General features: G+C 42.0%; 1 protein-coding gene across 4 annotated transcripts in view; it reads left to right on the plus strand.

Annotated features, from left to right (window-relative positions):
- The window catches only part of c2h10orf90 (chromosome 2 C10orf90 homolog), a 36,759-nt gene that overhangs the window by 10,872 nt on the left and 10,785 nt on the right, over window positions 1–15,102 (plus strand). For all 4 annotated transcript variants that reach the window (XR_003748927.1, XM_028970423.1, XM_028970425.1 and 1 more), the window contains exons 4-7: window positions 6,250–6,353; window positions 8,724–9,771; window positions 12,629–12,784; window positions 14,369–14,520. Coding sequence is in view for 3 of the 4 variants with exons in the window: in XM_028970423.1 (XP_028826256.1) it covers window positions 6,250–6,353; window positions 8,724–9,771; window positions 12,629–12,784; window positions 14,369–14,520 (1,460 nt within the window). In the remaining variant the exon portion in view is untranslated. The remainder of the gene's footprint in view (window positions 1–6,249; window positions 6,354–8,723; window positions 9,772–12,628; window positions 12,785–14,368; window positions 14,521–15,102) is intronic.

A 15,102-nucleotide genomic window follows, 5' to 3' on the forward strand; every position in this document is an offset into this window, starting at 1 on the left:
ATGCATTGAATGCTAATTTTAGCATTGGTTGCATTTTTTAAAAAGAGGTCCTACAATGGGTACTGCTACAGAATCATTGCCAACACTGTCCTTCAACACAATCTTAAACCAGCTACTTCATTAAGATTCCTGTGTGGTCAGGACGTTATAGAAAATTGTATACATCTTACGAAAACTCCAGCGAAACTTAATGTTGTTCTTTTAAGCTGTGGGGTTCATGTGTCTGTGTTTTTAGAATGGCTCTATGTGCAATTTGCCTCAGTGTGCTGCAGAAGCAGAGAGGGGTGAGATGGGCATGAGTATTTTTCTCTTACTCATTGAACAAAAATCTAGAAATCTCCACTTTCACAACGTCATGTACACACACACACACACACACACACACACTGGGTTTTCAATTGCTGGATCTGATAAATTGTGAAAAGGCATAATAACACGCGCTGTTTGGATTAAGACACATTTCAAAGTTCCAAATGGAAAGTAGAGCTGTAATATCTTTTCAAGATGGCGGCGCCCATGCAGGCTGATTTGGAAAGCGCTCTTGTACAACATACAGTACAGTTGGTGGGTGAGAAGTCTTTTAACCCATCACCCTTGTCAAGCAGTGGTCAGCCGGGGAGCAGTGTGTGAGGACGGTGCTTTGCTCAGTGGCACCTTTATAGGCTTGGGACTCGAACTGGCAACCTTCTGATTATGGGGCAGCTTCCTTAACCGCTAGGCCACCACTGCCCCAGAGTGCCCCAGAGAGTTTGAGATTGACACAAGAAGTTGCTGTTTTGGTTGTTTTTTATTCATTGCAAAATTGTGAGTGAGCCCACTCCCTTGGATGAAAAGCAGCCCCAGTCATGGTCTCAGGATTCTTTAGTGTTGGCATGAGACAGGACTGATGGTAGTGCTCATATTTACGGAATTTATCAGACGCCCTTATCCAGAGCAACTTACAATCAGTAGTTACAGGGACAGTGACCTCGGGTTAAGTGTCTTGCTCAGGGACACAATGGTAGTAAGCGGGATTTGGTTCATAGGCAAGTGTGTTACCCACTAGGTTAGGGTGGTAGTAGCCTAGTGGGTAACATACTCGCCTATGAACCAGAAGACCCAGGTTCAAATCCCACTTACTACCATTGTGTCCCTGAGCAAGACACTTAACCCTAAATTGCTCCAGGGAGACTGTCCCTGTAACTACTGATTGTAAGTCGCTCTGGATAAGGGCGTCTGATAAATGCTGTAAATGTAAATGTAAATGTAAATGTTACCATCACCCTGCTCACCTTTTCTTCTGTGGACAAGAATCTTTCCAGATGCCCCAAACATTCGGAAAAGGGCTTCATCAGAGAAAATGACTTCCAATCCTTGTACTGTCTGTCTGTCCTTCAAGTTTTTCTGGGAAAGAAGTGGATTCTATGCTACCCTTCTTGACCACAGGTCATCCTCCAAAAAAGTCTTTGCCTCACTGTGTGTGCAGATGCACTCATGCCTGCCTGCTGCCATTCCTGAGCGAGCTCTTTACTGACCCCTGTACCGAGAGTCGATGATGCGTTCGACGGTGTAACCTGGTCCCCCGTCAAAGATGCGTGGCGCCGGCAGATCCGGAGCCGGCAGATGAATAGACGATCTGATGAAGGGTTTCAGCTTGCTGACATGGAATACTGGATGGGAACGGACAGTAGGTGGGAGTTAGAGATGGTAGACGTGGGGATTCAGCCAGCTGAGGATCTGAAAGGGCCTGATGTACTGAGGGGACAGTTTGTGTGACTCGGTCCTGAGACGAATATCCTGGGTGGACAGTAGAGGTGTGAACCTTCACTGGTCTCACGATTCGATTTGATTACGATTAGCAGTGCCTTGATATCGATGCATCGCGATGCATCCCAGACATTTTCTACATGGTCACATGATGTTTCAGAGTGCCTGTGTGGATGCTCTGATTTGCTCCAGAGCAGAAAAACTTGTTACGTCCGCACTCACCTTATAACAGTTATATATACTGGTAGTATACTGGTAGTTCTCCTTTAAATGCACACGGCACTATGTTGTGGGCGGAGTTAATCGTCTGCCCCGGTCCTGATGCAGATTGACATCTCCACCAAGCAGAGGAACCGAGGTCCTTGTATGATTTCATTTTGTATTACATAAAAGCAGTAATATTTGGTACGTGTAATGTCCAAATTGGTCACGTGAAAATATGTGCAGCGTAAAACTCGGAGTGGCGCTGTTCCCAGATCAGGCTGAAATTGAATTCCACGTCATCATGATATTATTGATTATGTTCTGCACAGCATCGATGCAAAATCGTCCACATCTGCATCTCAATGCATCGATTATAAGATTAATTTTAACATGCCTACGATGCAATATCGCCCATGTCTGCATCGCGATGCATCGATTATACGATTAATTTCAACACCCCTAGTGGACAGCCACACTCTCTGTCCCACTCGGAAGTGCAGTCGGCGTGGGTGCCAGCGGTCGTGTTGGGTCGATATCCTGTGGGTGGCGGTGATGGGCGGCTGTTCTCCAGGCTTTTCGGCAGCCACGGATCATCTGACAGGCCGAAGGGACCCCACCTGCGGGCACTTGGTGGGCGAAGATGGCGGGTTGAAACGATTACTAATAAAACTATCTTAATATGGAGCTGGCACGATATTCGGATGTAGTGACCTTATATTTTAACTATACGAAGCATATATGACAAAGTTTAATTCATCCCCACATTCATAAGATGGTAGCTCTCATTTAACTAGATATCAGGTTAAAACTTCTGCGAGCAGAATTGTGTTGCAGATAACTTTGCGCGATGTAGGCAGACTGTTGTTTAAGTTGACAGGCGAGATGCAACGAGTGGCTACCCCACTATAAGTAACATACCAGTGACTTGCTGTCTGTGTGTGAGTGTTGTTACTCTTAGGCAGGCTGTGACGTCAGCTGGCAGTGTTGCGTAGCAGCGGGTCATGGATGCCGGCACGGTATCTGTAAAATGCCTATAATATCAGTAAAAGTAATATCTGTAAAAAGTAAAGTAAAGTATCTGCTTCATGCTCTGTCCTTTCGCCTGTGGTTGCTGGATGCCGTGCCTGGTGGTCGATGATATGAAGTCACACGGTGCGTGACAAGTCAAGCCGAAGTGTGGAAGTCTGTTATCTCCAGTGTCATAAACCAAGGAGTGTGAAACAGGATGATCTGTCTTGAGATTTACTGTGCATCTTAATCCTGAATCAAGCTACACATATAATGGTGGCGTCCAACCTGTGTATGTTCTTGAAAAGGAACAGTTATGCACATATAACAAAAATGTATCCATCCCCCCAGGCTACTCCATCATGATCTGCAACCATACTGAGTTTGGATTAATTATCTTCCACTCATTTCTTTGTTTTGATAGGGGTGGACACCATTGTAATGAAATGTTTTTTCCACTTGGAGTCACCATCTCCAAATAAAGTTTTTACGTTTTGTAACTTTATTTCAGAATTCTCTGTTCCAGTTCACAGGTTACCTTTGAACTTACTAGGTTCATTTCCATACAATCTGTTGATGCAATAGATGTATGAGAGAGTCAGAAATAATGTCTTGCTGCATTCTGCCTAAACGTGCTTTCTACAGCAGCTCTCCTGGTTTACATATTTATTGTCATGCTGGTGCTACAGCAGCCTTAGAACATTTTGTGAGCATTTCATATGTGTGTGTGTGGTTTTCACATGTATCTGTGTGAGCATTTCATATGTGTGTGTGCGAGTTTTCAGTAGTATAAATGCATGCTTGTCAGTTTCATATGTGAATGTGTGTGTGTTTCACATGTGTTTGTGTAACAAAAGTCTGAAATATTTCCTAAACGGCCCCTCATAGAAATGACAGTATATGAACTGGCACTATGGTTTTGTGTAAAGTCAAAGAAGTCCTCAGAATTTACACAAGAAAGATCTGCTTGATCTGTATCTGGGAAATATATGTAACCAGGTGATTTATATTGTGCATATGCAAGCAGTATGGGGCAGTGGTGGCCTAGCGGTTAAGGAATCGGCCCCGTAATCAGAAGGTTGCCGGTTCGAATCCCGATCCGCCAAGGTGCCACTGAGCAAAGCACCGTCCCCATACACTGCTCCCCGGGCGCCTGTCATGGCTGCCCACTGCTCACTCAGGGTGATGGGTTAAATGCAGAGGACAAATTTCACTGTGTGCACCGTGTGCTGTGCTGCTGTGTATCACAAGTGACAATCACTTCACTTTAACTTTAAAACTGCGTTTCCTGGTGCCTGAAAAATAAGTGTCTGTGCTTTTAAGATGATGTCATCACCCACAAATGGACGCTGCAGTGAAGAGATTGTCATTATGAAACACAACACAACACAGCACAGCAAACAAAATCCTCTGCTTTTAATCCATCACCCTTGGTGAGTAGTGAGTAGACATAAAAGGCGCTCGGGGAGCAGTGTGTGGGGTTGGTGCTTTGCTCAGTGGCACCTCAGTGTCACCCTGGTGGTTCAAGATTTGATTACGGATCCGCTTCTTTACCTTCTAGGCCACCACTGCCCCAGACACGCCTGGCTCCTTCCCTCAGATTCGAGCTGCTTCGAAACTTGCCAATGTGCCAAGATGTCGTGACATAGTATCAGTACCCAATCGGTAGCACCTACCTGATTGCTTCCACGCATGAGCACTCATGTGCACACTGAAAGCCGCTATGTTGCTGCCCAATTGCTGGCCAATCATGAACTTTGACCGACTGAAATGCTTTACGGCACATAACATGTTTCCGGAAGATAATAAGCTAATTTTTTGTCAATTTTAATCAAGTATGGCTTCATTTTACTAAATACTGTGCACCCAAAAAAAATTATTTTTTAAGTAATCTATTGAATATACAACCACATTTGACGCAGATATGAACTTGAGTTAGCAGGTTTTGCTATAAAAAGTGAAAATATTTTTTGATTATTATTACATTTTAAGAATCTGTCCTCCAACATCTTTGGAACAACATACTTCCTCAAAAACTGTTTACCAGCATACCTGGAAGAACTGATGATGTTTTGATGGGTGGTCACACCAGATTCTGGTTTCATTTAAATTTCTTCACTGTATTTTGTTAATTGATTAACACTTTACAGCATTCTTTGTTTATAGCATTTTTTCACACCTGCCTAAATTTTTGCAAAGTGCATTGTGTACGTTGTACACTTGTGTTATCCTTTCAGAGTTACACCTAGTAACAAGCTATAATTGAGAACACTTGGCAAATTAATAAAAAACTATTAAACCTATTGAAACTGATCATTTTTGTTGCAGCAACATTTCATCATTATTCATTAGTGTCCAGTTTTTATTTATTTATTTTTGGTCATTTTGATTTATGGGTGACCCTGCCACTGGGGATGCGTGTGACCAATCAGATCAGTTGATCTGCTGTGGTTTCTCCTAAAAAATCCATGTCAAATATTTTACAATTTGCTCACACAAATTAAATTGATTTCACAATGGACTACTGACGACCAGTTGCTGTTACAGGTAAATGCGGAATCAAGGACCATGATGAATAAGGAACTAAGCATTCAAGTTTTCCTTAGGGATGTTGCATTGCCTCCATCTCTGCGGTTTGCTAATCAACTTCCTCTCCGTTTCTGTGGTCACTTAGCCTCCGCTCATCTTGTGGAGGTGCGCTGTAATTAGCAAACACTGAGTGGGATGCATCTAATGAGAATGTGCTTGCTTCAGGCACAAGGGAGCTGTTCTGTTTTGAAAGAGTGGGCTGTTCACATTTCCCTTGGTTATAGTCTCACTGTTGGTCTGATGGGACGGGAACTAAATTTCACATACTACAAAATCAAAAGTAAATAAAAAAACAAACTAAGATTCAACCAAACAGATGTGGCCTACTTTAGAGTGTTATTGCTATGCAGTCACCCTGGAAATATTAAGGACAGCAAACCAGAAACCATGAAATGTTAGGAATTGGTGTCTTCAAATATCCTGACTTGTTTGTTGGTATATCACCATGGCAATAGCATTGCGGGGAATCCGTGTCTCTCACTGCCTGTGGGTAAAGTCTCAACCGCTCTGTCATTCGGCTGCCATGTCACTTTGTGTGGCACTGAAATGGCCTGAGAGTGATGGTGAGGGCCCCTGCTTAGTAGAAACATCCACTGGCTGTTAGTAGCATCAACATGGTCTGAGCCAGTGGTATAGGGGCAGGCAGGCCATGGTAGGCTGTGTAGTGGTACAACTGTGCCCAATTTGTTATTCTGTACACAGATGGAGGGGTGGAGAGGAGTCATGCCCGCCCAATCATGGCCAATTGTACCACACCACCCTGGACTCCCCTTGGACAAGACGCCAGTTCGTCCTCTTCTGAACAGGTAAGACATGAAAGAAATGAAGTGTTGTCTTTTTCTAGACCTGTGAACTATTATTTCCGATTTGCACTTTTCTTAGATGGAATCTTGTAACCTCATAATGGCCATTGATATTGGCACACTTTGTGCATTTTCTCAGTTTAAAGCTCATAAAGCACATTTTTCTCTGGACATGCCCAATTTTCCTGATGCACCTCATTAAATCCATTTTCACATGAATGCAGAGACTGTCTTCTGCTTTGATAACATTTCTTTCATAGTGTGTTCGTCATAAATCACATGCTAACACACTTAGATGTTTGTTAGATGTTTGTTCTGTAAGCAGAGCATATTAATGGAGTGTTTGCAGTGAGGACAACAGGTCATGTGCCCTACATTATAAAGCTGCCGGCAGAAAGGCCACTAGCACATCAGAGGGAGAGAGTGAGGGGGAAATGATAGGCATAGAGAGGGATGAACGGAGAGAGAAACCTAGGATCTGAGAGAAATATCTGAATAAAAAATGTTTTTTGTCTATTGTGAAAGTGAAGTGATTTATTGGGCAGTGGTGGCCTAGCGGTTAAGGAAGCGCCGTAATCAGAAGGTTGCCGGTCCACCAAGGTGCCGCTGAGCAAAGCACTGTCCCCACACACTGCTCCCCCAGGCGCCTGTCCTGGCTGCCCACTGCTCACTAAGGGTGATGGGTTAAATGCAGAGGACAAATTTCACTGTGTGCACCGTATGCTGTGCTGCTGTGTATCACAACTGACAATCATTTCACTTTCAGTGAAGGAGATTTAGGGCCAATGGATCTTTTGCATACACACTGCTATAATTTTCTAATAGAGACACATGGCTGCCGAGGTGCTCAAATGCAGAATCAGCATGCTTCTTGTGTATCTGTAATGTGCCTGCTGTGGACACGTCTGTTTTTCAGGCACCTAGAGAACTGAAATCAGCGACTCAATTGAAATGTGTCCAGACATGAAAATAAAACTGCTAATATTGTGAACTACTGAGAAAAGCACTAAATGTTACTTCAATGTAATGGAAATAATTTGCAGGTTAAAATGTTGTAGTTAAAATGTTTGCACTGTTCTAGGTTTCCTTTAAGAGCCTGGGAATGTCAGGTATCCTGCAGAGTAACTTCAGAGTAATGTACTATTTTGGCTGCCAAATTTATGTTGGGGAAGATGTCATATATTTAGGTCCCCTGTGTGCTCTGATTGTAGCAAAAGTATATAATTTAGAACACACGGCAACAGGAAATATAATCCAACCAGGCACACAAAGAAAGAGGAAGCAATGAAGAAATCACAAATTAAATAAATACATTGATTCTAAATATAAAGTGATCCCTTTGCTCCTTTGATCTCGCCGTTGCAGACCCCTGCCTGAATATTTTGCCTGCTCCAACACTCAAATACATTTAATGTATTTTGAATATTTCAGGAACAACAATTTGTTCTTAAATATTTATGTAGATTTAACATTATGTACACCCACAGCGTATTTCATGCATGTTGAACATGAAACTGGTACGAAGCCGTGAACTCCAGAGGGTTAATTCCTTGTAGATTATAATCCTTGTAGACTGTAATCTACAACCACGTAATCACTTGTTAAATGCTAGTTAGCGGGTCCATTTTATATTTTTCTTTATATTCACTCACAACAATGATTGAGGAACACCTGTAGTGACTCAATACATCACAGTTGCCACATCTGCTTCACAGCCTTGCTGGTTTTTCCCTTTAAAGCAGTGCATTGTGGGCAAGACCTCACCCTCAATCCTTCAATCTTGTTGTACTTTTTTACTAAGTATGATTATGCAATGACAATAAAATATTTAACGTCACGTTGAACACATATGTCACAAACAAGCAACACACTTTATTACTTGCAACGTATACACGAAACTTAGTTGGTCACAGTTGATATACCCCAGGACAGTTTATGGGAAATTCTTCACACAATACTTAATGGAAGTGCCATTCATTTTATTTTGTACAAAATGTATTTAATTACTTAGAAAAATCACTTTTGAAATCTCCTGATAATACATTTATATTTACGGCATCAAACGGCCTTATCCAGAGTGACTTACAATCAGCAATTACAGGGACAGTCCCCCTGGATCAACCCAGGGTTAAGTGTCTTGCTCAGGGACACAATGGTAGGAGGTGGGATTTGAACATTGGTTCAAAGGTGAATGTGTTACCCACTATGCTACTAGGCTTCTACCACAATAATACAATATCACCATGGTAACAAGAATAGGCTGAGAGACTGAACTAAATGGAGGCTTTTTTTTCAGTGTCATCCTCACATTCTGCCAGAGCAGGAAAATTTTGTTTCTCACATAACAAGGTGATTCTTTTTCCTACTTGATAGGTCATCAGTAGGAAGCTCCAGGCTTCAACTGAGGGTGCCAAAGACGATACAAAGAACCGGTCCTCAGGAACACAAGCACCATCCAGGAAAGTCCCAATACAGAGGACACAGTCTTTAAACAACACCACACGCCCCACCACGACTCAGACAAGGACTGGCTTCTCTTCAATCTCCATCACCTCCAGGAAAGTCACTCGGTCATCTAGTCTCACAGGATCAGATAACCTTTCTGAGCCCCCTAGGGTGAGAAACACCTCTGGTGACATGAATGCCTCTGTGGTCAGCCTTAGACGCAAGGCCATCATGATAAAGATGACTGAGCACAAGGTAACCACCTCCTCAAGCTCCACTGGCCAGGGTGAAGGGTCACTTAATGGCCCCCAAACAGTCATTGATGCTACAGTAAAAAACATGCCGCAGATGGAGACGGTCACCCTCAGAAAGAAGACAACAGTTGTGAAAGTGACTGAGCAGGAACAAAACTATAAGCATTTTCAAGAGCCAGGTCATGTTAAAGCTCAAGTGAGGTCAAAGTTCAGACACAGTTACTCTGAGGGTGTTCAGCCAAATATCAGCAATCCTTATCCAAGCCCTTTGGCACCCCCTGACAAACCCAATACTACTCCACATTTTACGAGATCGGTGTCTATGCAGTATGAGGAACCCCCAAGGAACGTCCCCAAACTTCACCGGTCTACCTTGTGCCTCTACATCAGTCCATCTTCCCCAAAAGACTCTACAGCTGACGATAAGGCTCCTTTACAATGTAGAAGGCCAGTGAGCTGCGATGTGTCAGCACTGGTTCTTCAGCAGCCTGACTTTGATACCCTCTCCAATCCCCTGCCTTCCAAGCTGGAGAAAAAGGGGTTTCCCCAGATGATAAATATTGACACAGTCAGATCCAGTGCAAACAGGTGGTCAGCCTCAGACACCACATCTGTGCGCCTGCAGGCAGGATCTCCCATTCAGGCAAAAGCAGTGGAGGGAAAGCCCTGGCCTCAGGCTGTCAACGAGAACCAGCTGCCACCGGGACTCCACGACAGATACGGTATGTGAGATGGTGTTAAATATTGGCCCAGATCACAAAACTGGAACTTTAAAACATGACTTTGATACATGCCTTACATGCAGGCATATACAGGCAGTCTTCTACTCATATGTTCACACTGCCCCTCTGTGCCTAACCTTTGATGCATAATTGATATATAAGATTGCATTAGATCAGAGGATCATATCTTTATCGTTTTTCCCCCCTCTTGTGCATTTAATTTGAAGCCCCCCCCAAACTTGTCAGATATCTGCCTCAGCTTCCTGTTGTCGAATAACTGTGTCCTGATGAGCAGGCCCCTGTCGCCTCCCACACACACATTCTCTCATTTTCACCTTCTTTCATTTTCCCACGCGCCTCTTTGCATTTTGTATCCAGGGCCTCCTTTCACAGTCAACGTAGTGCAAGATGGGGAATGAGAATGAGAAACATGTTGAAAGTAAACTTCATGGAGACAAATCAGATCACACATCCTCTCGGGCACAGCTGCAGGAAATGAATCTGAAACATTCGTCTTTGTATTAGGTTGAGTCTGAAAGATAGAGAGTGAGACAGAGTGAGCGAGAGAGGGATACCTTCAATTATTTCTGCTTGAGGGACAAGGAGAAGTGATGCATTACTCTTACTTACAGAAGTGATCTGGAGTAGAACTTCAATCTACCTTGCCACTATAGCTCCAAAGCAGCAGACACATTTGCATGATGGGATACAACAGCAAAGGAGTCAGATTTTTATGGCCTTTCACATAGTACACTATATAGCAAACAAAAAAAATTACATGTTTTCCTTTTCTCCCACCTTCCACAAACAGTGCAACTGTTGAACAGAATATTTTGGTGAAAACACTGGTCTCATTTGAATCAACCATTCAAGTTGTGCAATGGAACATCAATTTATTTAAAATATTATAGAAAACTCACATATGGTGGTTTTTCAGATAAATAAAACAAATTAATTGCAGTGGAATAGTTTATTTTTTATATCACATGATATAAGGTCACATGATAATGTAAAATAAATTGCGTTGCATTTCTGGCCAGAGAAGGAATGACTTCTGAGATGCAGGAACACACCATTTCATTCAATGTGTTTTCTTTATTTTCATGACCATTTACATTGGTAGATTCTCACTGAAGGCATCAAAACTATGAATGAACACATGTGGAACACATATGTACTTAACAAAAAGTGGAGACCTGGCCTCCACAATCACCGGACCTGATCCCAATTGAGATGGTTTGGGGTGAGTTGGACCGCAGAGTGAAGGCAAAGGGGCCTAAGTGCTAAACACCTCTGGGAACTCCTTCAAGACTGTTGGAAAGCCATTTCAGGTGACTACCTCTTGAAGCTCATTGAGAGAATGCCAAGAGTGTGCAAAGCAGTAATCAGAGCAAAGGGTGGCTATTTTGAAGAAACTAGAATATAAAACGTTTTCAGTTTTTTTGTTAAATACATAACTCCACGTGTGTTCATTCATAGTTTTGATGCCTTCAGTGAGAATCTACCAATGTAAATGGTCATGAAAATAAAGAAAACACATTGAATGAAAAGGTGTCCAAACTTTTGGCCTGTACCGTGTGTGTGTGTGTGTGTGTGTGTGTGTGTGTATTATGGCAAGCCAAACAGGAAATAAATAATATATATAATGACAGGGAACTGAAAACATGGAATGAAGTCTGAATATATGGAATGAAAGTCTGACGTCATGCAGTAATACTGCTAATAATTCTACCAACATTCAGCATAGGACTATTGATGAAGAGATTTTTCAATATTTCCACATCAGGTGAGCTTTTCACCACCATTCCTACATACAAACTCCTATTATTACGGAAACGGAGGTAAGTAAGACAGGATTGTGTATTCCATGTGAGTCTCTCTAGTGCCGTTTTTATGCCCGACCCTGTAAAATCTGTTCCAGCGACATTTCACCAGCCACACTGTGTTCATAATAAACTCAACTCACTATAGAGCAGAATCAGCAACAGGGACGTTTTTATACAAATTACAGTGCGGTTTAGTGTGTATTTAATTTAGACACCGGAGAGATACTCGCACAGGCAGTGACGGGCAAAGGTTCTGCTAACATTAAAGAGTGCAGATTACATTCATGTATAAAATAATATGGAATAAAGCCTGAATCTAAACATTTCATGGCGTGCTGGTATATCAGATTTAAAATGTTAATTTGCCCTGTAATTCCTCCCTGTTTACTTACCTCTGTTTCCGTAATAATAGACAGAGGTTGTACGTAGGAATGGCGCTGGGAAGCTCGCCTGATATGGAAGGCCTGTTTCAGTCAGTGCGGATGCTTGATGAATAAGCAGCTGCTGTCGCTGCATTAGGTCTTCCACGGTGAAACATTGAAAAAATCTCTATGCTGAATGCTGGTAGAATTATTAGCAGTGTTACTGCAAGCATTAGCCAGAGTGTTTATTATGTCGTCGTTCCTTAAAATTGCTGCCACTAGGTTTGGTGCAGTCTCACTCATAGCGAGGAACAATTCACCTGTTTAGCGAACTAACATTCTCAAAATGGCTCCACTGACTTGGTGACGTCAAATTTCATTCCATATATTCGAGTTTCTTTCCATATATTCGAGTTTCATTCCATATATTCGGGTTTCATTCCATATATTCATTTCCCTGTCAATACATATATTATTTATTTCCTGTTTGGCTTGCCATACTGTTTGGCTTGCCATAATATATATATATATATATATATATATATTTGTACAATCTGTACAAATTTGAGTGGAAATGTTTTTTTATTAACACTATAACACACCTTATTGCTTGGTTGAAGTCAGACCATTAGATGATGTATACCTATTAACTCTCTTTCATTTTGTCAGGAGATATTCCTCTACCTGCCCCAGACTCTGCTCTGGCACTCAGTGCAGCGACCATTATAGCCAACATTAAATGTCAGAGACAACTGGGCAGAAAGGAGGCTGTTAAAAGGAACTCTGAAAACGAGACTCAGGGAACCCCAGGGAGAAATACAGCAGGTATTTTTCTGCCTATCATTTTATTTGTGCTCCTTAAAAAGATGTTTGGTTCTGAAAGACTTTTTAAACTGCCAACTTCAGGGAAGTGAAAGGGAAATTCAAATGCTAAAAATAAGGTGATGGTTTGGATGTCCACAGCATCAGGTGAGTGGTGTCAGGTGAGGGCGGAATCAACGGCAACCTTATTTCTGATCATTGGAACAAATCTAAAGCTGCTTTTGCAGCATGTGCTGTGCTTGCCACAAAGTTTGCATTTCTTTAAAAAAATCGTACGACACCATGGTTTTCTAAACCCCCAGCAAGGTGATAATATTTTGTTGTTAATCTCTGGACACTCAGAGACTGATAAAATTAGCTTATGCTTCAATTCTGCTGTGTGTGTGTTTTGAATAGGCAGACTAAACACTAGTCCACTTCGATTCCATTGGTAGTGTGAAAATACGTCACAGCATTTCAACGCGGTGTGTGCACAAGACTGCCGAATAGCACGCCATGCAGTGTGAAACTCCTACCTGGAGCAGTGCCTGACACATAACAGGCAGCCACAGTCACTACCGGCACTACTTTTTAACAAGAATTTTTATAGAACCACCAGAATTACCAAGCAACTACATTATAATATAACCGATTATGTTCTGTACAGTATCGATCCAGAACCAAGTAACCAATGCACAAGTATATTGGCAACTCTAAATTGTCCATAGGTGTAAGTTTGTGAGTGAATGGTATGTGCATCCTGCTGCAGGCTGGCTCCCTGCCCCGCACCCAAAATCCCGTATGGGCTCTGTCAGCCGTGACACTACTTAGGAATAAGTGTTGATAGATAGTGAGTGAGGGATAGGGAGTGAAAGAGTAAAATACAGAGTGTTAGTTCTTCATAGACTTAATCACCGTGAGATATATTGAGGTAGAGGGCTGGTCTGAAGCTTTTGCCTGATCTCAGCAGGATGGGTGTGACATAAGAGAGAATCTCATGTAAATGAGCTTGCAAGGGGGAGTGGACATTTAAATAAATTATACAAATAAATGAACATGAAAAAGAAAAATTAGCACGTACATTTTTACAGTTTATCTCTTGAATAAAATTACATTGGTTAATTGCTTGTGTGTATTAATAAAATTCTAATGGAATACATTACTGCCAAAATGCAGATGTGCTGGCAAATTAAGGCAAATGTCTACAGGCAAAAGTTGAATTTGGACTGAGGAAGAGGAAGAGTGTGAAAGCTACACCTTCCTCAGCAGGTTTTGGACCATCTCTGCCAGCTTCTGGGTCTGGACCTAAGTAAAATACTGTTGAATTGCCCCTTCCTGATCACATTAAAAGAACAGCTGTGTTTTCATAATTTCTGAGACATTCCAGCATTCATAGTTTCTCTCAGCAGGATATTTGGCAGCAGTTTTTTTTGTTTTTCTTTTCTGTTCAAATAAACATGAAACAAAGCAGTAGTTTATGGATATTCGTGGATGCCACAGCGGATTAGAACATTACAACCGAAGATTCTCAACAATTAGGATGAGGCCCAATGAACCCAAAATGAACACTACCTGTAAAATGACTTGTCCATTTTGTCTTGCCAACAGCAAAGGATTCTGGGAGTGATGAACAACCACAGCAAAATTCCCTTAAAGAGGTCTCTGAAGGGGAGCACCAGTGGGGTTTAAGACGTCCACATTCAGAATTCATCCTGCTCACATCCAATTCAGATCCTCAGTCAAACCTGTTCTCTCTCAGAGTGAGTACTCTGAGTGATGAAAGGGGAGCACCCCCTGATCTAATTTGCATGATGTTAATCGTATGTTGACTGTTATAAAGACAGCTTTTGGTGCCACAAAGCCCATTGAGACATACTGTATGTGATTATGGGCTATATAACAAATAAATGTTGTTGATGTTGTTGTTAAAACAATGCAAATCTTTTTGTAGCACTGTCTCCGTTTGTGTGGCTTCCCAGATCCACAGTTTTTCCATGTTGGGACAAGTTTTTTTTTGTTCATTTTCTGTTAAGGAAGTAAACCAGAGAAATTACCTTCCAATGAAAGTAAAGTGATTTTATGTATTCAGCAACTCAGACAACTTCAAATTTGCTTTCCGGCATTTTCCTTATGTACAGTTACTTTGCTTACAGCACCAACCTCTCCTGACATCACCAGCTCTTGGTTTCAAGGCAGCTGGGCATTGATTAAGGTGCAGATTTGCAGCACTAGCACCATACTAGAAACTGTGGCAGGGGTTCAAAAATGGGAACCATCACTGTAATGAGGGTTAACTGGTGTCTCCTGGCTGCTAGTTTTAGGATATGTATATGAAAAACTGT

The sequence above is a fragment of the Denticeps clupeoides genome, chromosome 2, assembly GCF_900700375.1.
Source record: "Denticeps clupeoides chromosome 2, fDenClu1.1, whole genome shotgun sequence".
Taxonomy (NCBI): domain Eukaryota; kingdom Metazoa; phylum Chordata; class Actinopteri; order Clupeiformes; family Denticipitidae; genus Denticeps; species Denticeps clupeoides.